The 27,783-nt window shown below is 38.5% G+C and overlaps 3 protein-coding genes across 7 annotated transcripts; 2 read left to right on the top strand and 1 right to left on the bottom strand.

Annotated features, from left to right (window-relative positions):
* Positions 1-8,413: 8,413 nt before the first annotated feature.
* fas (Fas cell surface death receptor) lies at positions 8,414-17,336 on the top strand. Of its 4 annotated transcripts, none has more exons than XM_065959293.1 (10): positions 8,414-8,546; positions 9,029-9,126; positions 10,408-10,539; positions 11,380-11,497; positions 11,681-11,751; positions 11,864-11,971; positions 12,143-12,186; positions 12,918-12,942; positions 13,101-13,119; positions 15,693-15,873. In XM_065959293.1, the coding sequence occupies exons 1-10, from the start codon at positions 8,482-8,484 to the stop codon at positions 15,724-15,726; spliced, it is 714 nt and encodes a 237-aa protein (XP_065815365.1). In that variant the 5' UTR covers positions 8,414-8,481; the 3' UTR covers positions 15,727-15,873. The 4 variants fall into 4 exon arrangements, with proteins under 4 accessions (XP_065815365.1, XP_065815366.1, XP_020481293.2 ...); XM_065959294.1 differs by having other exon boundaries at positions 13,101-13,128; positions 15,693-15,831; XM_020625637.3 differs by lacking the exon at positions 12,918-12,942 and having other exon boundaries at positions 15,693-17,336.
* A 321-nt stretch (positions 17,337-17,657) lies between these two features.
* Positions 17,658-23,039, top strand: itprip (inositol 1,4,5-trisphosphate receptor interacting protein). 2 transcript variants are annotated; one of them, XM_020625633.3, is made up of 2 exons: positions 17,658-18,499; positions 21,129-23,039. In XM_020625633.3, exon 2 carries the CDS (start codon positions 21,184-21,186, stop codon positions 22,774-22,776), a length of 1,593 nt encoding a protein of 530 aa, XP_020481289.2. In that variant the 5' UTR covers positions 17,658-18,499; positions 21,129-21,183; the 3' UTR covers positions 22,777-23,039. The 2 variants fall into 2 exon arrangements, with proteins under 2 accessions (XP_020481289.2, XP_020481290.2); XM_020625634.3 differs by lacking the exon at positions 17,658-18,499 and adding an exon at positions 19,630-19,732.
* A 133-nt stretch (positions 23,040-23,172) lies between these two features.
* LOC109981948 (glutathione S-transferase omega-1) lies at positions 23,173-27,504 on the bottom strand. Its single transcript, XM_020630956.3, has 6 exons — positions 27,345-27,504; positions 25,245-25,353; positions 24,910-25,132; positions 24,704-24,805; positions 24,410-24,516; positions 23,173-24,188 (listed from the first exon to the last, which is right to left on the bottom strand). Exons 1-6 carry the CDS (start codon positions 27,370-27,372, stop codon positions 24,038-24,040), a joined length of 720 nt encoding a protein of 239 aa, XP_020486612.1. The 5' UTR covers positions 27,373-27,504; the 3' UTR covers positions 23,173-24,037.
* Between the last annotated feature and the right edge of the window lie 279 nt (positions 27,505-27,783).

The raw sequence follows: 27,783 nt of genomic DNA, 5'->3' as shown, positions 1-27,783 counted from the left end.
TGTGTTATTTTGTGTGTTCCTGCTGTAAAAAAAAATCTCCCCTACAATAAAGATTCTGGATCTGACGTGAAAATTAACGCAGTCTGTTTAGAGAGGCAGAGACACCTTTGTGTATTTATCATGCAAACACACAAAGCGCGTTTTAATCGGGAGAGAGGATGCACTACATCGGCTCTGATAACTGTCATGATGTGTGTATGTCCTGATGCAGCTGTAGAGAGGTTTTCATGTATCTTTCTGAATGATTTCAATCATGAGACTGAAGTGTGAGGTTTCGTATTTGTTGAATTCCTCTGTGATTTTCAACAGAGACACAGTGTGAGTGTGTGTTTGCGTGCGTGCGTGTGTGTGTGTGTGCATGTGTGTGTGTGTGTGTGTGACAGAGAAAGAAAGTGTCAGAGGCCCTATCTGCTGTACATGAACAATCACCACAACGACAAATACGTGAGTGTGATTCATCACTTCCTTCCTATTAAGCATGAACAGTGCAAGAGCAGAGGGTGTGTACTCAATGCTCAGAACACCAGACTCTCACTCTGCGTGCACAAAATATACCTACGTACAGCACATGTGTGAGCGTATCTGTGTAAGTGTGTGTTTGCCCACACTATCCTGCGCTCTCAACAACACACACTTTTACTTACTTTTCCTTGATGTAAAGCGCAGTTAGAATTTAGTAGTAGTCACTTTTTTAAATCATTTAAGCATTTACATGTGGCTGAGTTTTCTTTGCGTGTGTGTGTGTGTGTGTGTGTGTGTGTGTGTGTGTGTGTGTGTGTGTGTGCAGGTGTGTGTGTTTGTGTGTGGTGTATGAGAAGGCCTCCAAAAAAATCTGCTCTCGACCTCTGGTGCCATCTGCCAGTGACAGGGCAGAAATGCAAATCAGATGCAGTCAGATAATACGCCATGCTAGCTCTCTCCATTAGAGCAGCCTACAGAAATAAACTAGGTCAGACAGACCAGCAGCCAGCTGTGTGTGTGTGTGTGTGTGTGTGTGTGTGTGCGTGTATGTGGGTAATAAGGCACATGCGCCTCTCTTTGTGTGGGGAGACAGCTATACATGTGTGTGTGGGGGATGGGTTTTGAGTTAGCATTGAGGGTTCATAATATCCTCACTTGTGATGCTGCACACTAAACAGGCACAAGTAAAAACAAGACAACAGAGGCTCATCCAGTCAGCACTCCTTTGAAAGATTTCAGACAGAGGAGGCACTTTCAGGCTATGTGACAGGGCAAAGGAGCTGGGTAACAAAAAAAAAAAGGGGGGGTCTTATTTGAGGCTGAAATTAACCACAGCGAGCGCTCAACTGATGGGGAGCGTATAAAACTCTAGAAAACGAACCACCCTGGGAGGGTGATGCAACGCAGAGGCAACGCTGGCGTAATGCAGACAGATGCGTCCTCCTCTCTCATATCGCTGCGACGCCTCTGAATTATGAATGAGGCCCCATGCACCTCGTCAATGCCAAAAGCCTTCTTCTCTTTATGCTCACAATATACTGTTTGTTTTCCTTAATGGCTCACACTCAAACGCAACATCCAGCCATCATTGTTGGTTGTGCTAACAATCTTAAATAAGGTGAACACAGTGTTTGAGAGGCATTTTTTTTTAACCATCCTTTGTCTGAGGACAGGCAGTGGACAAAGCAGCTGGCATGTACAGTAGACGCTGATCTAAGAACATTAGATTGCTTTGAATTCAAATTGAGCACATCAATGTTTTTATGTATAATAAGATGGCTGCAGCAACTTTTTTGGCAAATGCAGTTGATCGACTAAAGCTGTGGTTATGTTTCCAATGATGTGGTTGCGTTTTAATGCTGCAGTTCATTGTGTAAGTTTGTATTATTTCAATGCTACACTTAAACCCACCCCCACTTAAATCAGACTCAGTGGATCCAATCACGAGTAAATATCTTTTCTTTTCAAGTTTCTACATTTCAAAGTTATAGACAGGCAACAATGAGAGCTGAATTATAAATGAATGCATGCATTTCAGAATCATTCAAATGTGGGTTTTCTATTTATAGACCCGCAAACGTTTCCTTCTCCAGATAACTTTCGCTGTTTTCTTTCTTCCCCCAACTGATTTCAGGCACAGATAGTAAATTCGGTCACAAGGGAGGGTCAATGATTCTCATTTCCTGCAGTTTGATCCTCTTTACCAAATGACTCTCCACTCCCTGAATTCTCTGAAGTTCCTCTGGGATATCTGCAGTTGTTTGACTTTCAGTACGTTGGCGTGTGTAAATGTGTGTTGAGTTACACCAGTTCATAACGTGCATGTGTGCAGTGTTGCATTTTTCTGCAGGCATGCAAGCCTGATGCACGCAGTTAGACCGAAAGGTGACATGAGATGAAAAGGTTAATATTTTCCAGGCTGGTGGATGGGAGGTGATAGCTTTGTGTGTTCATGTGTGTAAAGTTTGTGTGTGGGTGTGTGTGTGCGCGAGTGCACATCTGACCACATGTTTTTCTGTGTGTAAGTGAATGGGAGAGGTTTCAAGTAAGCTGTTGCTTGTTTATCAAAAAATGGGTTTATTTCATCCAAGGGGACAATGTCACACATGGTTTTTAGTTGACTTGTAAATGTCTGTTTGTATACTTGAAAAAGTTGTAAAGTCTTTTAAAAAATAATGAACATATTAGGTTATTATTAGGAGATAGGCCAATGTCATTTGCTTTTGTTGATCTAGTACAGTTTTTGTTTAACTCTCCGTTACTTCGAGCTAACTATTTTTGCTCTTAGGTTACCAGCAAACCGTTGCAATCATTACTTTTAGCTATAGGCTGAAACTTCTATCTAGGATTCATATTTAACCAGCTATTTAGTAATTACTTTAAGCTAGCTGTTCCACAACGTACTCATCAACTATTTCTCCATTTCTTAGAGTCAATGAGTACTTTAAGCTTACGGTATAGCAATTTTTATTAGCTTAATTTAGTAGTTTTTTTATACAGCTAACTCTTTCCACCTTTCATCTATTCAGTCTACTTCATGCTAGTCAATTAAAAATGTTTTTTGTCAGCTGTTAATTAGGCTATTTTAAGCCAACAGTTATCATTCACATGTAACTTTTATTTTGCTAGCTATGTAGTATTTACTTGAAACTAGCAGACTGTTAATTTTGGCTAATTATTTATTATTTGACTGTATTTACTACTTTAGCTCACTTAAAACTAACTTTTGACAATTTCAACTGTTTATAACTTTGAGGAAATATGTAGGAGGCTTCTTCCATTAGGCCTACGTTCAGCTAACAATACAGTCATTATTTTAAGCCTTCTGTTTCAGCCACTTACCCATTACTGTAAGCAGACTTTTAGCTTTTCTATTTCAATCAGTTCAATAAGTAAAATAATTTCAAACTCTCATTGCTCGTTAGTGTTACTTTGTACCCCCTGACATTTCAAAAACGATAGTAATATGGGCCAAAGTACCTCTGGATGGTAATAGGCTACCAAATATATAATATTGGGTCCATAACATTTTCAAATATTTGGCTCTCAGAAACGAGAGTAGGTTCTCAGAATGGTGAGATGCCTCTTCATAGTACATTTAAGACAAAGGACAAATTCTGAATTGGACCCACTTTAAGAACAGAGAGGACAGGTATAGTGTAGGACAGGCAGGGCTGAAATCAGTTTTTCCTATAGGCTCAGTTTAGTCTCTCCCTGCTGCCTCTGCTATGACTAAGTCCCTAACCGGATTTTTCCAATTCCAATAGTTCCAATAAATCAATCTCAATGGGATATTCAACCAGCATTATTCTTGTCAGTCCTGTGCGCTGGAGGAAGCACTCGGCACAGTTTGGAACAAGACATCCAATCTTCACTCCTTTCCATTGTCTCCCCTACCAGACATTGCAGTGAATGAATGCTCTTGGACAAATCCCCCTTCCATTTGCAGACACAGACTCCCTTGCCCACAGATACGCTTGGCTCTAATTAGGCAGACCACTGGACATGTTGTGGAGGGAAATCTCTCTGCACAGACATATCGTCTAGTGGCAGCTTAACAGATTTATGTCTTTTCATCTAGTCAGTTTGGATGTGTGCATGCTGGGGCTGAGGGAGATAAACGCAGGGAGATATTGTGGTTGGTTTTGACAACTCAAACCTACTTTTAATGTATGTAACAAAACAACAGTCAAAGAGATGTGTGGCTGAGTGCGAGCATGCCAATGTGTGTGTGTGTCCGTGCCACAACATGTTGCACGGCTTTGCAAAGCCCTGCCGCTCACGCAGTCGCTGAAATACAGCAAGCTTTAGATCTGCAAAACTTGCTGAGCAGTCCCCTGAGACCTGCGTCATCAGCACAGAGGTTATTTCCTGTAGTTGAAGAGCAGCATGACCTTCTTCCTGTTCTGCATGTGAAGAAGCATTAGGAGTCAGAAGTCCTAGCTTCAGTCGCAGTACTAGACACAGGTTACCTTGCAGGACATTATTTGCCTACCTCCTCTGACACTCCTAATGCATCCAAGGTGCAAGGTAAAAAGTGCAGAGAATTCACCTTTTAAAGAAACTGAATTCATTCTCAGTTAGTCCTGTAATCCTTTGTCTTCTTTGTTTTTCTTGTATCTGCTGGTCTCACAGCCTCTCAGTGCAGGACAGGAACATTCTGAAGAGTATATGTTGAAATCTGCTCCAAGATTATCGGCGTGAAAAAGTGAAATTTGAACTCATTTTGTAACCAGCAGATCCTTGGGAAGGCTGAAAGTGTTTGAGCTACTTCTGCACATGTGCTTTTAAGTGAATTTCCTCTGTTGCCATCACAACGTTGTTATTTTACATGAAAAATGAACCGTCAATCTAAATCTTTCACCCCCTCTGCGAACAGATAACTAAATGCTACTGAGGTTTTTATATTTTCACTGACTTTATTCTTTTAGCACCCAATATGTTTTTATTCTTTTATTTGACTGATGATCATTGTATTGTTTTGTTTTTTTAAATCCAGTCTGGTTACAGTCTGCTCCTATTCTATATTTAAGTTCTTTTGTCTAATTTGTTGTCTGTACATCACTGTGTCTTTACCTTTGATTTTCCATGTACAAGCTGCTCCAAACCAATTGCCTCAAGAGGGATTTTAAAGAGCTCCTTATTGAATGCCATTTTTTTTTTGTGTTCCAATGTTTTTGTGTTTTTGTGTTTTGTGTTGTGTAGCATCTGACCATGACCGTCAAAACAAAAATGTTTACGTTTAATCAGTCTCTAGTCTCAGTCTGTAGTATTGAAACGTAAAAGTCTCAGCAGTATAGCTACTCTTAAAAGAGCAAATCAAACCAAATCACATTCAGTCTCATAGCAATCTTCTGATTTCAACCTGTAGGTCTAAAAGCTTAGGATATATGACAGGAGTGCAGCTATTGTTAAAGAAAGAGCTAAACCTCAAGGAAGTGAATATGAAATATGCAGCACTCTTCCACAACATGAATTAAATTTTGAGTTAAAAAATGCATAGTGTACTCTAGGGGGAATATTTCAGCTGGTTCAAAAGTTGCCACTGATGTGCATGCAATTAAATTTCAAGAAAAACTTGTTGCTTTGCTTGTTGTGACCCAATTTCCCCACAAAAGCAAGTGCAGTGTGACTGTAGTTAACTACAGCTCTGAAACGCATTATAATGCAATACAGTATTAATGAACTTCAGAATAAAAGCACTGACAAGCACTGACGTCTCCTCTCCTCCTTTCTGGTGCTTCTTTTACCAAAAGAGTAGAGCTGTTACCTACTGCTTCTCCAGCTCGTCTCCTCCCTTTTCTTAATGCGTCTTTTGGGTTGCTCTGAAACACAGGCCCTTCTTCTAAACAACAAAAACATTGTCTTACTCTTTGTTTTCCCCTTTTCTTCATCTCAGCGGAGCTATAATGCTGCCTTCTTCTGCATATGACCTGGGGGCAATGGGAGGCAAAACACTTTGGCCAGCGCTGATAATGTCTTTCCAAAGCGTAGAAATCTGCACGGTGCACATCTCTGGTGGTGGTTTAGCACCTATTTGGTTTTGTTGCAGCGCAGCAGTATGGGGGTAGAGTAATGCTTTCATTGTGGCCTATTAGTGACAGTTTTATGTGTTATTATTACATTAAGCATTAGCCCACTCATAACAGTGAATTTGGGCATATGTGCCTTGAAGACTATGTTCAACATGTTCTCTCAAGCAGGCAGCTAAGCGTTAGCTTTACTTACTGCATTTGGACGTATGAATTTGCCCCTTTATTATCATTTGTTGTTTGTTTTATTTTTCATTTCCTAACATACAGAGCCATCTTGATAAATGTCACTTTTGTTGTCATTGTTGTTTTTGTATTTTGAAACAGAGCCCGCCTTGTCCACTTGCTCTTACAGTTTTTGTTTTGCAGTATAAAATAACCGTTTTAGAATATTTAAAAAATGTCTAAAAAGTTGAAGAGAGAGACCACATATTAGTTATTATTAGTTCTGTAAGGCTTCGATAGTGTTGCTTTTAACTAAGTGCTTATGCTATGCTTGTGCCAATTACAATGTCAACACACTTTTTGTTTAGCAGGTATAATGTTACCAATGCTCTTAGGTTAAAGCATGTCTGCAAAACAAAACATACGATTGAGATGGCTAGAATGTCATCAGTTTTGCACCATGTGTTCATGAAACTTTTCCAAATAATGGCTAAATAAGATATTTAGAAACTTAGGGAGTGTTAGCTGAATGCTTACATTGCCTTTAACTGTTTGATATTAAAGGAAAGGTGTAAAATGATTCAACTTTCTGTAAAACGTATTAGCTAAGTCAGAACACAGCTTATGTTAACATTTAACCACTAGCATGCTCAAACGTATGTTACAATTTGCGCTTTTTGAATTAAGTTACAGTCAGACAACAATGTTAGAATTCTGCCACTTCCTAGCAATTTCCCCCCCTACGCTGTTAAGTGTCTGAGAGCTAACATTACCCTTAAAAGTGTTAAAACATGAGAGAAAAGGTGTAGTGAGACTTCTGTCATCAGGCAACAGCTAACGTTAGCGTTCAACAAATAAGTTGTTGACATGTTAGCAGAAAGTAACAATTAGCAACGTCCTATAGGCCCAATGTAAACTTAGCCTTACAGTTGTTTATAAGGAAAGTGTGCTTTAAAATAGACTAATATATAGCCATTATTCAGGTCAGACACATACTTGATGAATTAAACAATGCTGATGGGTGTTTTTTGTCTACTTTGTGTGACATAGTTTGCAGTTATAAGTTCCTGTCAGTTTGAATTTGTGAATTCAAATAAAACACCAAAATGAAATACCTTTTTTTCCTCATTCTGACAAATACTTTCGACTAGTTACACCATTTAGTGGCTATTTATTTTTACTTTGCTGAAAACATACAGCTGGTATTTAATTTGTTTTGGTATTCAAACTAATAGGCTACCTTTATGCTATATGACACCATTAAGAATTACACAATTGTATCAGGACCCTCATCTACGGTGGCTGGGAAGTGCAAAGTAAAATTACAAAGTGGGAAACACTTTTACAAAATGTACTCTTGACTTTCTATATTCTACTCTTCAGCTCCTCAGCCTAATTCCTTGCAGCTAAATTATAAAACAGTGGAGTAGTGCAATATCCCCACCTAGTGGCGTTATATGAGTGTAACATGTTTACAGGCTACAGGCAAACAATGAAAAAGTTATTAGCTCTTTAAAAATCGAATTATTAGTATGGCAAATTAAATAGGCTACATGAAATACAATTATTTGTTCTTTTAAAATATAACATAATTGACAAAACATTAGTTAGCATTCAGTTAATAAGTTAAGTAGGCTATCATATATAAATATATGGTACTTTATATAGCCTAGTATAAAATATGACTTATATATTAATACATAGGCTCCAAAATGTTTGATGGTGCAAAGTTTATCCAAAGAATATCCATTTTCAGATACCATGAATAGGCTGAGGCAACACAAAGAGCTTGACAGTGACCAGAGCTCTAGCTTTAGTGTGAGGGGACGCTCATATCTCTAAATTTGAATTGTTTTAAGGCCAATGGAATAAAGGCTTTAAATAGCAGCAGTACAAATGCACAGATAGGCTTAATAAGAAAATAACAATTAAAATATCCCATATTTCCTTAGCATGAAAGCTTCTTTTTTTTTCTGAGAGCAATTATGAGGACCTAAGTTCTTAGAATGTTAAAAAAAAAATCCCTCCAGTCAGTGTCATTACTGTTAAACACAGACAATGAGTTGGTTATTGCGATGGGGGGGTTTCCAAAACACATTTGCATATTTGTGTTAAATCAAGTAAACACAGGTTTATTCCTTCCCAAACACTCTTCTTACAGCGTGAAGGTTGGGGACTTTTTTTTTTTACACAAACTTTAAAAATGCAAATTTGAAAAAGTCCCTCACAAAAAATGCGCATGCGCATGCGCGGTGGAGGCCGAGGCTAACCAGGCGGGTAAGGAAACTGGTTCGAAAGGCGTTTACTTGTGTTGGGCGACACGATGACAACAGACTCCAACAAGGTTCCTGCCTTGTTCATCGTCTGCGTTTTAATCTTTAAACTGGTGTAAGTACAATTTATGTCGCCTAGATGACATTTAGGAAGTTTGTGGGCTGTAAGTTACCTTGCTGTTCTTCGCAGATGTTACGTAGAAGTCTGTCTCCTTAGCTAAACTGGCACCTTGATAGTTAACGTTTCGAAATTATTGTTAATACGGTAACGCCAAATGTAAGGGTTGAGGTTATTGGCATGGTTAGAGCCTTAGTACAGTTTAAGTATCATAAAAGAAATAAGAGTGGTGGTTTAGTATTGGCGCTAGGTGGGTCGGGGTTCAAGAGAGGAAACAAATTGAAGGGTAACATTATTTGTCACTACACCTGAGTTCTAAACTGTGTCAAATCCAAATCGTTTGGAGTAAACGAAGACATACGTTAAGTTATTACACATGTATGAACAATATATTTATGAATTATTTCCAAAAACTAGAGTGAGATCACAGAGTAGCTTAGTTACTTTCACTTTCGTTTTTTTTTTTTTTTTATCATCAGGTCCTTTCCTTCCGCCTCATCCCAAACTAATGCGGGAAGTCCGTGTGAACATGGCACCTACAAGCACGAGGGGAGGGACTGCTGTCGATGCGGGATTGGTGAGTGTCAAATATATTATTTCACGAGCTTGAATGGCGAATAAAAACGAGTTTACAAGTTAAGCTAAGTTCTTTCACTGAAGAGGGGCCACAAGTCATCCTCCCTATTGCAGAGGTTAAAATGTGACTCACATTGTTCTAGGTTTTACATCTTTAATCCATTTCCCTTGCAGCATGGAGACTCAACTATTATCTTGTATGTTGTGGCTTTCTCCATACTTTGGTAACTTCTGCCTTGGCTGCTTTTAGTACATTTCAACACAAGTGTTTGTTCATAACATTGAAACAAATCCTGCAAAATGTATTGTCTGTCTGAATAGCAAAATAAAAATGTAGGATACAAACTAACTCAGCCCAGGTATTAGTATATGGACTCTAGAGTCAGTGCACATAAAGCTCTACCAAGCAAGACATTCAAAACTAGCTACTATTCATTTATGTTGACAAATAAAAGATCTGATAACAGCCTGGTGGGTGGCAGTAGCTCAGTCTGTAGTGACTTGTGTTGGGAACTGGAGGGTCACCGGTTCAAGTCCTGGTGTGGACCAAATATGGAAGTTGGTCTGGTAGCTGGAGAGGTGCCAGATCACTTCCTGATCACTGCCAAGGTGCCCTTGAGCAAGGCACCAAACCCCCTCCCCTCCATCAGCTCAGGAGCGCCCGCTGTGGGCAGCTCCGTCACTCTGACATCTCTCCATTAGTGCATGTCCATAGGATCCTGTTTGTGCATGTGTATATTTCAGCCTATGTGTGTGTTGATGCATGATTAACAGAGTGTAAAAACAGAAATTTAAAATTAAAGTGATAGAAGCATTCTCGTCTGTAAACAGAGTTTTATGCAGAGGAACATAGAATGAGAAATCATTTTCTGTTTTAAGGAAATAATAGAAATAACAAAAAAAAAGGTATAAGTAAAATAGCACATTAACAGAGGTATCACAGGTACTTTATTTCAGAGTTGGTTCTTGGGCTGAAGAAGCTGTGGACCCCACGCTTTTCTGGTTACAATATGATTGACAACAATATAGTAGATCAAATGTATTCACCATGAAAGATCAACTTTATGGGAAATAATCCAGATGCTGAAACATGGAGCCCTTTTACATGACAGGACGTCATGGGCGGGGAAAAGGGGGGATCATAGAAACAGATCTACTGCTTATCTTTAGAGCCCTGGTGTGTTCTCTCAGATATATGTCTTGATGAAATGTATCACTGCATCTTTACTTGTGTTTACAGATAAAGTTGGTGCAATACTGACTTTGTGTTTCCGTACTGTAGGTAACAAGGTGAAGGCACACTGCGTTACGAATCTACAATATGGGCAATGTGAGCCCTGTGAGCCTGGGACGTTCAGAGATCATCTCAGTCAAGAGACCTGTGAGCCCTGCACATACTGCAATCACCAGAATGGTATCAGACCAAATACTTTCTTGTATTGCCAGTGCAACCCAAAGGAAAAAATGAGTCAGAACTCCAGAAAAGAAGGTTTTGAGTGCAGTTGTAATCGTTTCGTAGTTGATTTCGGAGGCAATTTGATTGGCCAATCATTACTTTGATGTCATCTGGACTTGCTGTCTGCCTGAAGGGGCACTCTCCTCTCGGCATAATGAAGTTAATTTGTGCTCCTAACTGAATCAAAAAGAAGCAAATTGTAGACAAAGCCTTTTTTTTTAACTGTACACAAAGATTACCATTGGAGTAATGATAAACTGTTTTTAATAATGTTCAGTTTAATGATTATGCAAGCAATACAATTGTTCTTTTTCTATCTGCACGTCTTCCTTTTTCTGTTTCATTCAAGTTGAAACACTTTTGGATTTGGATGGTTAGTAAGAAACAAAGACCCTCAGAAAATGTATTTGACATTTTCCCCTTTTTTCTGACATTTTGTCACTAATAAATGAATGATTGATAAGAAGCAGAATGTGGTCAGAAGTATTGATAATGAATATTACTGTTAGTCCTAGCCCTGCTGCCGATGATGATATGCCTTTAGATGTTCAGATGTAGAAATGAAACGTTTTCAAACTGTCTGTGAGAGTTCAGTCCTTAGTGTTAAAATCTTTTTCATATAATAAAATGTGTCAATTATAATATGATTGAAATATATTAAAGGTTATGCTTTGACTTTATGCTTTAGCAATCCACACAAACAAATCCCCTTTGTTAAAAAAGAAATCTATGTCTGAATTTCAGGTAGATCCTTCAGGTCCCTCCATGACTTTTATTTTTTTTTTACTATCCTTTAAGAAAATCTAGAGGAGGCTGAACCTTGTACCCCTCCCAGGAACGCAAAGTGTCGCTGTAAACCGGATCACTACTGCATCGGTGACAAAGAAGACTGTCGCCTCTGCCATCCTTGTGCAAAGTACGTTCTACACTGTCACATGTCTGTTAATGAGAACATTGTGGAACTTGCTTTGGTCAAAGAAAACAACAACAAAAAAAACACAAGAAGTGTCAAAAGTAGCCCTCACTCAGAATTTTGATGAAATGTTGATGATGTGAAGTTTTGTCTGTCACTCATTTTCTTTTGTCCCTGGGATTTAAGGTGTGATGCTAAGGGCATCAAGGTGAAATGCACGGGCAACAGCAACACAGTCTGCAATGAAGAAATTAAAGGTGTGACTCAGATCTAGTAGTTAAAATGTAATCATAGATGTCACTTATAAAAATAAATGTCATCATTTGAGAGGGGTTTATATCACATTACATCCATAACAATGTGTTTCAGGAGGAAATCAAGAAAAAATTATAGTGGGCATAGTTGTTGCAGTTCTAGTGTTAATCATTGCTGCTGCTGCTGCTGCTGCTGCTGTGTTCATTTGGAAGAAAAAATATCGTGAGTATTTCCACTACTATACATCTGTAAGTTAAAAAAAACAGCAGAGGGCACTAAAACTCAGTGTGTTAATACGTCCTCTTGTGCTACTCCTTTGAATGAATTCTGGTTTTGTGTTTTAATGATATAATTGTGTATCTTATCTGATTTATGAAAACGTCTTCTCAACAGGATCAGGAGGAGAGGTCATAGCATCAGGAACAAATGGAAATGTGGTAAGTTGTTCTATTGAGCTGTTTTCACATGTGCACTCCTGAAAACATCTAGATCATTTCAGGAGGACTCCTGACCTGGCTGTTCACATTATGCACTTCACAGCAGGAGACTATTCTTGTGGGACAGGAGGTGGGGGAGGTGGGGGGGGGGTCTCCTGAGAGACAGCAGTAGTGAACGAAGCAACAGAGTCCACTATGAGCCATAATGAGAATATTTTACTTTACATAAAAGCTGCATATAGGTCAACTGAATAACACTGCCAACAAAACAGTGGAGAACAACATACTGACGAACAGAAAACAAAATGCAGCCGTTTAATTACATGCATGGAGATCGTAGCAGTCCATGCAGACACTCTATGCACCGTGCAGCAGTCACTGTATTTAAGCGTCACTCCCTTTGGCTCGAGGTGTGTTCTCACATCGGCTCACTCAGACTTGCTGTGGAAAGAATACTAGGGGTGTGACAGGAGAAACTCTTGAGTAAAACATCCGGCTGTTTGCGTTCACACATGCAGCTCCTGCTGGAGATATCGGGAGTTTTCAGGAGTTTTCTGCAAGTGTGAAAGCCCTATTTCAGTCATTTTATAACTCTGACAAGTTTTGAAATGTTTGTCCCTTTTGCTGTTTCTTTTTAAAGTCTATTTGACCTCTTGTGTCACACACTCATATCAGTCCAGTTGTATATAAATGATAAACACTTTTCTTTCTCTGCTCTAACTTTGACATAGCTGCGCCTTTCTAAAGGAGGTGCAGGTTAGTTTTGTGTGCTTGCTCTGTGTCTATAGTCTATAGTACTGTGATGTGACATATTTTTTTAAAGCTTGTGTTGGCAGTCTTCATTTATTCCTGTGTAGTTGTAAGTTTGACTTGAATTACTATTATTAACATATTTTGCATATTCTGCTTTCCAGGAGCTCCAGCCTCTAAGAGGTAAGACAGGTAAATTTCTAAATTCAAGCTTTTTTGGCTTTTTTTATTTATTTCTGATAAAATAGTGGACAGATTGATAAAGAAACTGGATTGCATGCCATTTCCATCATTAAAGGAAGAATGTGTGACTTTTTGATCCAGTAGATGTCGCCCTTGAGCACCAGCATGAAACCAAAACAAATTCCTGTTTGGCGACCCCTCCGCCATACTGAAGCCTCCGCTTTTCTCCAGCGGCACACCTCAAACCCCTCTCCACTCGCGTTAACATGAAGGAGTTATGAATTAGAATACACCTTAATTAAGCACTATTAAGTGCAAGCGATGGACAAAATTGTCCTTTTGCTCGAGCTGCAATTGCCTGTGTCCTGCATCGTTGTGTTAGCAGGCTAATGTTAGCACACTTTGGTTAACTCATAGCTTCGTATTGCTCTTAAATTGACAAAGAATGACCGTGATCTAAACACACTAACATGACATCCTATTAAGCAGTGAGAGCTGTTATTCTTTTTTCCCCTAGACCTTGACTAAAACAGCTTTAAACACAAGCCCGTCCATGTGAACATGATGTAAACAACAGTGAAGCTGGCAGGACTAGCGCTTCTCACTCATTGTAGACAGTCATGACTCAAAGAGACATTTACACAGGATAAAGTGGATTTATGTTATATATATGTGTATAATGTCACACATTCATTACATTTAAAGAGACACACACCAAAATGGAGCACTCTGGGAGAGCTGGTTTATACAGGGTCACAAACCTCTGGTGCTTGATTCACATTATATGAATCGAAGCACAGCACAGATGTTTCATTTAGACCACGGGGGACTATTTGAAAAGGTAGAAAAGGGATATAATATGTCCTGTTTTAGAATTAAGAATTGATTTACTACATACAATATGGCAAAATGTCCTTCAAATATCTAATATTAAAATAATGAAGACACAATGACACTTCATATTAGTGGTGGGCGATATAACGATCTTAGATCATGAAGGATTTTAACTTGCTGACGATCTGCCAAAGCAGAGAGATCATATAACCGGGCTCATGTGTTTGTTCTATCATGCTGCAGTTTATGCTCTGACACAGACGCGTCTCCCTCTCTTTTGCTCCGCAGCGGTGAAAACGAAACTAAAAAGTAAAGTCCGCTAAAACAACTCCATCCCAGTTATATGCAACTGTTGTGATATTTTTCCAAACCGACACGCTGTGAGCAACAGTTAATTTTTCTGCATAGTGTGCACAGTTAAGATTAGCCTACATCTCAGATAGCGACACGGAGAGACGTTAACAGTCAGAGTCAGACAGAGTGGAGCTCAGACAGTCAGTGATGAGAGATATAACCCCGGTGTTTAAAATGTTGCTGTCTGTGTTTTCTGCTCTCTTAGTTTTTAAAAGTTATTATCAAGCCTCTCCACCCAAAGCTCACCTGTTGTGATTACCGAATTTATAGGGTTACCCTAAACGACGTTACACATTGTGTGCAGTTTGCAGCAAATAGGTGAGCGTGAGTAACCATGGTGACTGTCTGTCTGTCAATCAACGATGTCCCGCCCTCTCTATGAATTAAACTCTTCTGTCAGTAAAACTTACTTTGATCATGTGTCACAGAATGAACACATTCTGTATTATGTTTGATTATATATAAACCAAACTAAAATTAGTCCAATGATGTCATAAAAACAACAAAGGCTGCAGAGCCTGTTTGAAGCTCCAGCTGGAGGAACTCTGCAGGGCTAAAATAGAACAGAAACACAAGAACTTGAAGTCTACATGTTTTTAAATGAATGCATCACTGCGTGAAAATGTTCCTGATAAACATAAAAAGAGGACACATAACTAAATCATCATTTCAAAGTGGTGAGGAAAACCTTCAAATTGTTCATAAATATTGATCAAATCGAGGGACAAGACATTTCTGTTGCTAAAGATGAGGTGAGAGACCTCCAGACCTCCTACAAAGATGTTTTTCAAATAGATTAAACTTGTCAGCACAGTTTTTGTGCATTTAAAAACATTATACAGGGAAATAGGTTTGGTTGAACTGGTCAGTAACTTACAAATTTGTCTAAAGAACAGTATGAAAAAAATCGTGACAAAATCGTGATAGTGATTTTGCCCCCAAAAAATCGTGATATGATATTTTTCCCATATCGCCCACCTCTACTTCATATCCAACATTCAAAATTCACTTTCAATAAACAAACTTGCTTATAGACATTCATAAAGAGAAAAGTTTAACAAAGTCAAATCAAATTAAAATAAGTAAAATATTTAGTATATAGTTGGGAAACAGATTGTTGTGGAACTGAACTGGGAAAACAAAAACAAATTGCTTCATAGAGAACAGCCAACTCTGATTCATTACAAAAGTATCATTCAGGGACAGCCCTGCTTACTTTCTGTCTTAATTTGACTTGTCTGTCCAGTTGAAACATTGCTCTTTCCACCCTGTGTGTGTCATCCATAAGAATAAAAAAAGCTGCTTCACACATTTCAAAGTGGCATGTGTAACTTGTGCAATGTTACAGTAAATGAGTTCATTTTTTTTAACGTCTTTCTCTTTAGTTCCAGTTGTGGATCTCCAGCCTCTCATCCCTGACATTGCAACAGAAATCGGATGGAAGGATATGAAGGAATTAGCAATTCGTAGCCAAGTGCCGACCCCAACTATTGAAAACTGTCAGCTGGACCACCCGGGTGACAGTGCAGAGCAGACATGCAAACTACTGTCGATCTGGGTGGAAAGAGAGGGCAGGGAGGCCTCCAACAGGTTGATAGAAATGCTCAATCAGAGTAACAAAAAGGCCAAAGCAGAGAAAGTGATGGATTTATTACTCAAGGCTTAAATGTGTCTGTTATGAGCAGCTTTCAAATCATCGATTTTTTTTTTTTTTATCAAAGATTATCATAAAATCACTCAAGATAATGAATGATGGAGACGTTTCATTATCAGAACAATCGTACAAAAGCTGTCCAGATCCTTGTTGTCAGTTTTTATTAGTATGATACTTTATTCCCAAAGGGGAGCATCATTTTTATGAAATATTAATGAGTGTGGGGGATAGAAACGATCAACAGGAAGGTCCTATTTGTGATACATATACAAATATTCTTTTCGAAAAAAAAAACACTTACATGATGTTTTCATGTGGTTTAAAGAGTTCTTTTAACTATTTATGAATAGGATCATGTTATGAATCACTGTTATTTTTGCATGAATAGTTATGAAATTAAATTCAGGTCTCCTACTGCATACAGGTCATTATTTTGAAGGTGTTATTTACCAGGGGTTGTGTTTACAGCTGAACCTTGGTTCTCTGAGCAGAGAAACTATCTCTCCAGCCTCTAGGCTGCTCGGAGACACGTTCGGATCAAACTATCACTGATTGCACGCCAGCACAGGTGCTTTATAGATGAGCTGGGGGGCGTGACCGGGTAAGCCAGTGTGTCTTGAAGAAATATCCACGGACTCTGACAAGCAAGGGATCACATCCCGTACATGTAACGAACGGGGTGGAGAGATATTCTCGAGACAAAAGAGAACTATGAATACTGAGATTTGTTGCTGATTTTCTATGCCCTGATCACTTCGGTTTGTTTTTAGCAGTGTGATGTTCCTTGGTGCACACAATTATTTCATTTTCAGTGTATTAAGTAATGGAGTGGGAGGTTTTCTGTCAATATTTCCTTCCAAACATGTAATTTTGATTACATCAAAATGCACTGAATTGCACCTGCTGTACTGTGTTGATATTATAATGCTTCAGTAGAAAGTCTGTATGACGTGGAATATGTAGAGCTTGCATCTGCTTGTTTATTGTGCTTTGTACATATCTATAGCTTGAGTGTCACTGAATAATTCCACTTTCCAAAGAAGTTTATAGAGTTTTACAGAGTTTATAGAAAATTGACGGACGGAGAAGAAGGGGGAAAAATCCTCAAATATAAACATTTGAGCCGCATTTTTTTTTGGTTTATGTTTCTTTTGTTGTAGTCATTTTCACTTGAGCATTGAATTGGACAAACTTCTGAAGACTGTTTCATTTCTAATTGGCACCATACAACATAGTTACCCAGTTTCCAGTAAGGTTAAGTGTTACAGTAAAACCATAAATATTAGTATTACTTTACCACCACACACAGTAAGATGAAATATAAAGTAAAATCTACAGAGGAGAAGAGAGAAATAAAAAATTTTAAAAAAAAGTGCATCTTTGGTTGTGTTTCAAAGTCCTGCAATCTACTCCATGTGATGCTATTCTGAACAGGAATTCAAAGTGGGTTTATACAACATAATCCTGTTACTTATACTGATTTTTTGAAGCATTTAGTGATGGCCATTTCATCAATAGTAGTTAGGTTGCTCAGTCAGAGATCTGTATTCTTTGAAAACCTTTTTAGTCTTAATGGGAAAGAATTTTAAGGAGAATGGACCCAGGCCAACCACTTGGAGGAGTACAGTCTCATACATGTTTTATTTTACGTGTCGACATGTTCAAGCACTGTTACCTTGATTGGCAATAATTACATGGCAATTTTTAACCCACTTTTTCAATTTATAACAACCAAAAAGCAATTGATGAAAAATACACACCAGGTAAATCTAAAAATCAAACATACCCAATTGTTTGGGTCTTTCACAAAATAGTTTGTAGTGAGCTCTAGGTCAATCAACTCTTTTAGATGTAAAATGTATTGAATGCAAAATATGCTGTATACAATATGTATAAAATGTCAGTCAGCAAAGGCATATTTTTCTTTAGATTATTTAAATAGGCTATAATTCCTTGACTGTACGCACAAACTTATCTTATAGCCTATAAAACAGACATATAACAGCAAGACTGTTAATGGAGGTAGGCCTACATTTAGCCACTTTATAGGCAAACATTTTTGAAAGAGGATTTCCAGATTCGTCATTTGCCAAGAAACTTTAAAGCAACTGACTAAAAGTATGAAATAAGTAGGCTGTAGTCAGCCTACATTAAAGCTGTGCACTTGATTGCAATACAAAGTTCTTTATGTAGGCTAGACTAACATTTTATTGTTCTAATTGATTTGAACTCTTTGTTTCTAAAAAAAAATATGCCAGTGGATGACACCATGCAAAATATATTGTTTGTTAACACATGATACAATATGTAAAATCACCATAAACCAAAACACTCACTGCTTAGATCCTCTATTTTGGTTGCACAGAGGAAGTAGGGCGGTGTCTCGTTGTATGGGTGGAGCACGCAGTCAGGAAATGTGTAGAAAGCTGTGAAGCTGTTCCCTCGTTTCACTCATGAGTTTGACGAGTTTGTTCTCACCAGAGAGACCGCTACATGTCGAGTTTATTACCATGAACTCAACTAGAGAACATAGCAAAGGTAAGGTTTTTAAAGCTTTACACCGTATGATGTTTAAATTCTTACTTTTCTGGACTTGCATCACGACGAGGGGCTGAACATGCAAACTAAGTGGTCCAAAAAAAAAGAAATGTGCCTTGTGGGAGGCTACGTGTTTTTTTTTTTTGCATAGGCAAACGTTTTCAGTTGTAATTCTATCTTTAAACATTAAAGACATCATCACATTGAGTAATGTTTGATAGCGTACTTGTGTAAAAAAGTGAGTAATTTGTCGGAAATAAGGTTTGTCACCACATTTCCGTGATGAGCGGCTATTTTGTTGCTACGACAACCGAGGAGGTACCGACATCGCTTCACATGTGACGTCATAGGATGAGGCGTTTTGTCGACACCCCGAGTTTTTAACCTTCACCTACTTTTTACATTTACTGTGTTCATGAATACAACTTTAAAGTCGTACACACACGATGTACAAAAGTCTTTGTTGCTGACGTTTAAGTATCTCAGTTCGGAAATACTTTGTCACAAAATTGTAATGTTTCTTTTTGTATGAGTGGGATATGTATGTATATATGTGTGTTTGTATGTATGCTGGCTGCTGGAACACCTACATTTCCCTGCTGGGATGAATAAAGTATATCTTATCTTATCTTATTCAAAAGTCCTCAGTACAAAAGTAGGCTACCTTTTATGAGTGAATTAATATACAATAAACTATGTAGCATTTATTGTAACTATTGTGCATTTTATGCAGCATGGTCCCCTCAAGGGTAAAACTGTAGACTGTACATCTTATTTACTCTTTTCATTACCTACTTTATTAGGCTATGTACAGTTATCAAACAATGCTATCTCCCTTTCCACGTTAGAGCTTACTTGTGTTGTGCTGCTGATCTTCACCTCTGACACTTTTTTAGAGGGAAAAAGTACTTTTTCACTCAAGTTAATTTGATAGATGTAGACGTGCTTAATGTAATGGAATAGTTATAAATACTTCAATGTTGTTAAATAGTGGCAAATATAAGGTAGGAACCTTACGTTATGTCAATTCAACTTTACAACAATCTGTTCAAAGGTTTGCTAACATGAATGTTTTTTAAGGTTTTTTTTTTTGTTTGTTTTTTTTTACAGTTTTTAATGCCTATATTTTAAAAATAGGACAGTGGACGGAGTCAGAAAGTGGGGAATGATATGCGGGAAAGGAGCCACAGGTTGCATTTGAACCCGGGCCACATTAGTTGTTTTCAGTTTAAGGTAACCAAGTCTTTAGCATTAAAACACATGACTTTTTGAGATTAAGATTTGTATAATGTCTTCCCCTTTGGAAAACGAAGTTATTTCTTAGTTGTTGATAGTCTTTCAGTTGACGGTAATCTTAATGTTGTGTATCAAGAGACAGTCTAAAATACATTCTTATGAGCCACAGCACAGGCCTCTCAGTCAGACTTGATGTTTGTTTGGATGGACTGAGCCATGTAAGTGTTGGAAAGCATCCCAGTGTGTAAGTCATGGGAAGTTTCCCTGGCTCTGCAGCCACACATACTTGGCTTTAACTGCACTGACATTTAAACTCAACTCTGAGAGAACAGCTAATACTCTCGTGATCTTACCCTGGCATCATTGTACATGTGTACTTCATATTTCTTGTTATCAGCAGAAAGTCCCCGTGAGCATGTTTTTATCTTTGATATTATAGTTTTTATGAAGACAGCTTTAGTTCAGCCTATCTCCATTAGAGCTTTGTGTAGTTGTCTAAATACTAAAGTTGTGGGGGAAAAAAGACTTGTTTAATTTCCTTTTTGTACAATATATAGCATTGCATGTCAGTTACCCAATGATGTCCAGGAAAGCAGATAACTATGTCAATGTCAGTGTCTTCCACATTGTTTCACTTGTAAATAAATTGGACCATTTTCCAGAAGGTGGGGTGGGGGCGCTTATTTGTCGTTTGGGAACAGGATGTTAATGTTAACTGGCAGAATGAAGTAACCAAAAAGGGTTATCAGAGAAGGGCTCGATCTTCCTTCCTCAAAAGTTGCAGAGTCTGATAATGGACCAGTGAGTAACTCAACCCACTGCCTCTATATTTAGAGGTACAAACTGTGCTTTCCCCTCGGGTAGAGTGCTTTACAGAAATAATTCTGATTTCAGTCAGACAAGTCATGTTTGTATCGTTTAAAGTGTTTATTGCAGCAGAACATAGTTTGTGTTTGGCGTCTATGGCTCCGATCTAATCACTCCTAACAGTTTCAATTTACATGCAGAAATCTGAGGAGTGATGACATGATGTCTTAAACCTCCAGGTCGGAGCCTACAGGTAGATGATGGGGTGGTGGGGCTGATTGAGAGTGCAGCACTGGTGCAGGCCAGAGCTGGCAGTGATGGAGCAGAGGGAGGGACTGGAAATCTTTCAGCTTAAAAAAGGCCGCTAATTGGAAGGAGGTGTTGTCAGGTGATTGTTGAGAAAGAAGCATGTCAAGTGTGAAATCAGTTCTGCTCGAGTTGACTGCCTTAACTAGCTCGCAAAGTCTCAGGCCTCATTTAAAAATATATACTTTTGAGTTTATTTATTTCTGAAAAGCAATGCTTTTTAAAATCTTTCATCCACATATTCATGAAGTACCCGTTTCTTTTTCTGTTTTTCTTTCAGAATCTGAGCTTCACCGATTTCTGCAAGGTCTTTTTAAATAGAAAACAAACTGAAGATGCAGGGTTCCATTGCACGAGTGTGTATGGTGGTTGCAGCTGCCATATTAAACCATCCCTTGCTGTTTCCTCGAGAGAACACCACAGTCCAAGAACAGGATGAAGAGATGATGGTTCGCATGCGGGAGCATGAGGAGAGGTTGGAAATGGAGCAAACCAAGCTGGAGAAAGAGCTGGCACAGTTGGAGTCTCAGCGGGAGGAAACCAGCACAGAGGAGGGCTACAGTTGGTACTTTTGGAGCGCTGTGTCTTTGGTCATTTTCTTCACTATTGAGATGTGCAGAGTTGATCTAGCTGACACAGAAGTCAGGCCCGTAGAGGATGAAGACGTCTTTCCAGAGAGTGGATCCATCACCCCCAGGACAATGGTACTAGATAAGGATGTCCTTGGTAACTTCTGTGACAAATGCACCTACACCTCAGCCCATAACAACTGGAGGGTGAGGGAGTTTGTCGAGGGTTTTGCTGATGACTTGCTGGAATCACTCAGGAGCGTATGTGACAGGACAGACATGGAAGTCGGGGACTTTGTTGGAATAGGGAGCATGTTTGAGTCTTGGAGGGTGTGCAAGCCCCTAATGTGCGACCTTCTGGTGCCTTTTTCCCCTCCAGATCCGCACTCTTTTCAGTTCCACCTGTGGTGCTGCCCCTCCAGCGACGTGCCTCCAGACATGCAGGGCTGCGGCAAAATCAAGGTGACCAAGGAGAACGAGGAGGGTTGTATCTGTGGCTCTGCTAATCTGGGAGAGGACATGCTTTGTCTGCTACACAGCAGAGATGACGCCGTCAACGTGGACTGCAGTCCTGATGAGCTCCTCTGCTCCAGAAACACATCCTTCCTGTCCAAAGATCAAGTCATGAAGTGGTTTCAGATCTCTGTAACTAAAGCGTGGGGACGCATCTCTCACAAGTACGACTTTGAGGTCACTTTCCGCAACCTGGATGCAGCGGGGGCTCTAAAGATCCGATTCCCTTCTGGGAAAGTCATTGTGATGAACATCATACCTGTGGTTCAGTTCGAGGACACCGATGCTTATTTTGTCTCTCACTTTCCTTCAGATTGTGAGAGCGCCCCAGACCCATACTGGGCCCTCTCTTTTGCAATCTATGAGAGGAATTTGTTCAAATATTTCACCAAATGCCTACCACAACATTCCTGTCATTTACACTGCCTACAGATTGTGACTTTCTTACACAGAAAGCAGACAGGGCTCACAGGAAAAAGTGCATTTACAAACTACCACTTTAAGACTGCGCTGTTGCACTTGTTGCTGCTGAGTAAAAGCCCCTCCTCATGGGGCTTTGAGAACATAGAGCACAGGCTTCGGGACATACTCGTCTTCATGCAGAGGAGTCTGCAGGAGAAAAGACTTCATCATGTTCTTATCGGGAACAGTAAAGTGCCAGAAGAAGTCCGGGTTCCTGAAATAATTCAAAGAGCAGAGCCCATCAATCTGCTGCGACCTCTGGTGTTGCAGACGGAGCTTTATGCAGCTACAGTCAAACATTTTCAAGAGATGTTGAGAAATGCAAGCGTGCTATTACAAGAATACACACCTCACTTACCAAATGGAGGTTTACACCACAGCTGAGATGAATGTTTGTGAGCTTTGGACATCTTTGTCTTCTATATTCTCTCATTTTAGCTCAAGCACATGCCTTTCAGTTTTACTAAGAATAATGTTGCACCAGAGCACAAGCACTGAGATGAAAAGGTGCACATACAGAAGTTATTTTGATACGCCCATTATCTAGACATAGTGGTTTCTGTTTTATACTCTTACAAGGGAACAAGTGTTTTATACTTACTCAAAGCAATACGGCAGCAGCATTTAGACATTGGGTCCTGTTTCTACTCCTACATATTCCAAAGATATATTGTAACCCGTGTACAATTAATTCTGTAGAATTGTTTGAGGCTTTAAAACTGATATGACTTGTTTGGTAACAACTACTTCATCTAAATAAGCAGAAACAAGTTCTATGTAGAAGTTTGATAAGTTCTTTTTAATGCATTTCACCATTTACGTGGACAAAGAAAAAGCACTTTTGTTAGTCAGGGAAGAAAGATTTACACACAAATACCTCTGATATTATTGCAGTCTAACAGGAATAATGTAAGAAACAGTCCAACAGTGTTCCGTTTATATTCACACGTTTGCTAATATGATGGCAGCTACTTTATGATGTAATATTTGTTTTGTTGCAATGTTCATTTCCATTTTAATTTTTTAATTTGGTGGAGCTTCAGCTTCAAAATGAATCAGGGTAAACAAGATGTAGCTTTCTGTTAGCGACAGAAAATTCAGATTGTTTCCAGTGGCATTACATCCACATCAAAAGCGTATGAATGGAAAAAACCTTGAGTCATATTTACCTCACACGGTCTTTAATGTCCAATAATAACAGTGTAAACTCATTGTGAGATTTGCTTCAATATATTTTTATTTTGAAACACACACACACACACCTCAAAAAGCGCAGCTGTTCTTATTCTATTCCTGATTACATTTTCTGAGAGTGATAATGGTTCTTAATGAGTGATTTTGTTAAAAAAAAGCAGAGTGCAGACCTGTAGAAAAAAGTGTAGGCAACAGCTTTCAGTTACAGAGGTTCAACTGGTTTTATTGCATGAGGAACTTGCAGCAATAAAGAGCTAATAGAAAAGTGGTTTAAGAATGGGTTAGTAAGTGATTTTCATGTATCCTTCACCATGAGATATGGTCAGAAATAAATATAATTATTGGCAATATTCAATTTGCTTTCAAGTACCTCTCTGATTAACGATGAACAAACACGCAGATAAAATAAAAAATGATTCTTCAGGCTTTTGGTTCCTTTTTTTTTCTTTTCCTACAGGCCCAGGTCGTAGTTGGGTTTCCCGTCCACGTAGCTCTGGTAGAAGGCCTTGTAGGTGTCCATGCTGTGTGTGGTGGCTTTGACAGCGGGATCCTCCATCATGCACTCGGTCCACTTCTTCAGCTCAGGTGTACCGTCAAGGCAGCTGAAAAGACAAAGGAACCAAAACACTCAGACACCACTTGAACTAAAGTGAAGGAAAGATGGATAATATGACTTGTATTTTGCAGTTGGATAGTCTGTTTTTTTGAATGTACAGGCCTTACTTTTGTACTTGACCTAATATTTGTAATAAAAACCTTCTATAAATAAAATATATTTGTTAATAAAATGTTTCTGTGAATGTCCTCAGAGATGAAAACTTACTGTTTCAGTTCGAAGATCTCAAGCCTCTCAAAGAATGGCCACATCATGTAGTCGATCATTGTGATGGAATCACCGCCGAAGAACTTGGTTTTCTTGTTGACAAGGTCCTAGAAAATAAAAATTGCATCCATCAGCATTACGTACAGTCATTTCGAAGTAGCTACATACAGTCATTATCGATGGACATGTGGATAAGTCTTCACTCATTACTTTCAAAGGTTAACTTTTATAGACAATCACAGGATACTCTTTCATTTCTATTAACAATTTTGAGCATCGAATTTTGCAACCTACCTCATTTAATTTGGCAAACTTCTCTTTCAGTTCAGCCTCCAGCCCTGAGACATCATCTCCATTCTTTCTCCCAGTTGGGATCTTGTAGAAGTATGGAGTTACCTATAGAGAACAATGTCACTGATGTGATTATCTAATGACTGTAACAGTAGGAAAGTGTACAAACAAATCCCCAGTATTCAGATGCAACTTTTTAACCAAACTACCTTAGAGAAATGCTCCAGCATCATCTTCTGTTGAGCTTTACCATAAGGAGAGGAAGGAAGCAGCTTCTTCTCAGGGTAGACTTCATCCAGGTAGTCACAGGTGATGGGGGACTCGTAGATCACCTCACCAGCAGGGGTCTCCAGTGTGGGGACAAGACCGAGGGGGTTCCTCTCAAGGAACCAGTCAGGTTTGTCTTTCAGGTTGATATTGATCGTTTCGTGCCTAAAAAGACGAAACAGATTTTGCAAATGTTAACAAAAGAACAGATTACAGGTACCATGTGATGACTATAGATGATGTCACGGTTTAAAACAATTATAAAATGTGTATTTACTTGATCCCTTTGGCATTCAGAACAAGTCTAGCCCGGTGAGCGAAGGGGCAGAATCTCATGCTGTAAAGTCTGATGTGGTCTTCGGGCACTGAAGCAGGTGCAGCACTGCCTGGGAAAGAAGCAAAGATGATGGGATGTGTTAACCGGTTTCATCATGTACATCCATCACAGAGCATCAATAACAACTCTAAATGTATAACACAACTCAACAGACAGCATGCTGCATTAAGAAAACTTTATTTCTGATAATACCTCTGTTGTTTTTTTAATTTAACCTGTGGAAGAGTAGTATTACATCATCGTAAGGTTAGGTATTTTTCACCAAATTTATAGAGATGTCTTGAATACTGCTATGGAGAGTAATATATATATTTTTTTTAATATAAAAGATTTTCCCTTTTTCTCAGTAAATAAATGCAAACAGTCATCACCCACTCAGTAAACAAAACATACTCTAATCACACACGATCTCTCCGGCCTGAAGAAAATCCAACCTCGGGTTAGGAAACCATTTTAACTACCATTATGATACGAGTGATTATGGAGTCATAAACTCATTATCAGTTCATTACTGCTATGATCGTAGACTTCAGATAAGCACTTTATTATTGTAAGCATAACCATTTTTATAATGGTCTACAAATACAAACCAGTGCCATAATGGTGTGCAAATACCTATAATATTATCATGAAAATGAATAGTGTCCATCAGATCTGCATAGTTACACCTTAACATGAATAGTTTACTTACAATAATAATTTTTAGACTTATACTTAAGCAAACCAAAAGCACGGTGAACAGCCTTAACTTAACAAAAGGCTGAAATAAATATACTCTTTGTCACATGTTTGAAAAAACAATACTTTACAAACAAACAGCAGCAGACTGGTCAGACTGTTTTTTTTGCTCCAAAGTGATTTGATTAAGATTAAGATTTACTTTATTGATCCCGCAAGGGGAAATTCTGTTTTTACACTCTGTAAGTCATGTAACATCATCAGACTCTTATAGAGGCTAGGCGGCTTCTGTGCAATATCTTGTGATCTGTTTAAACGGCCCAACCTTCAAATGTAAAGTCACTATCGTCACTCTGTATTGTCTTTCACCCTTTTGTTTGGCTTGTTATCATCCAATCTGTTTGAACTCTTACCTTTCAGCCTTTTACAGTCACAGAAAGGAGGCCATCGTTTCCTTCACTAACATTTCAAATGAATGAGTTATAATGACTGCAAAAAGCTGCAAACACTTCTCACATACTATAGTTATCTTTTACATGTGCTTTCAATCCATTGTCCTGGGTCTTTTATAGTTATATAACTCATGTTTTCTTATTGATTAGCTGATGTGTTCATTTCAACATGTAAAGCAAAGTAGAGTGAACTAATAGACTAAAAAATAACAATAGAAGAATTGTGAAATGAACCTATAATACCATCTCAATTATAAATTCAACACAAAGTAAAAAGTACATGTTAGAAAAGATGCAGGATGAATTATTTTCTTTTTTTTTTACTCGTTGTACTCAACAGATAATTGATATCACAATTATTTTACAACCCAACAGTTTCAATAACAAAGTAAAAGTCAAAGCAATCACAACATTTTGCCACCTTCTGTAAATCTTTTTACTAAAGATTTCTTAAACAGAATAATGTGCAGGTTTTGTTTGAATTCCACAATGAAGGATAATTTATTGTATTCAAGTGTAATCGAGCTTTTTTAATATCTAACATGGGCTAAATGACATTCTCTACACTGTTAGATTAACGACCTGCGCCAGAGAGGTAACAAAAGGCATAACCACGATGACTGTGCAGAAATATTACCACTGTGCATCCTCTCATCTTGCAGAAGACTGAATAATAAGTGGCAACTTGTTAATTTAAATGTCCTAAATTATTTAAAGTCATACTTCACTTAACGATACGCACTTAGTGATAAAGAAATGGAATACACCTGAACCCCTGAAATGAAGGAGACTTTCTCTGATTATAGGTGAAACGCTTTTACTTATCATTGTTTAGCTTGTTAGCAAACAACGACAGAGAGCGGCTTGCAATATGCCTTTCCAGTTAGCCTCGTAACAGCTGTACTCTTACCTTTGGCGAAGCACTTTTCAGTAGACATGTTTTTGCTTGAAGAGGTATATAAGTTCAATGTAAAAATGGCACGAATGAAGAAAGCCGACAAGAACGAACCTTACATCCGGGGTTCGGGTTTATATATGCTGCGTTCCATTTACCACACAGATATGCATTCACGTGCTTCTCAGATGCTCGGAGTTCCCCAATTTGGAAAGACCGACTGCGGTGCGTTCATGAGCTATAATGTATCGCTTCAAAACGTAATGTGGAAACACCATGAAAACATTAAAAACAATGTCGTTACTGTCACGACTAAACTAGGTTGCTCTAATTGGACATCAACCAAGGATATATTTTGTTTTAACCAGCCGAAAAGTTCCCTCACAATATTTTAATTATCAGACATTTTCAACATTCAAGCCACCGAATACTAGAAAAGCTCAAATTTCCGATT

This window comes from Labrus bergylta, chromosome 10, assembly GCF_963930695.1.
Source record: "Labrus bergylta chromosome 10, fLabBer1.1, whole genome shotgun sequence".
Lineage (NCBI taxonomy): Eukaryota > Metazoa > Chordata > Actinopteri > Labriformes > Labridae > Labrus > Labrus bergylta.
This window is presented reverse-complemented; position numbering and strand designations above follow the sequence as displayed.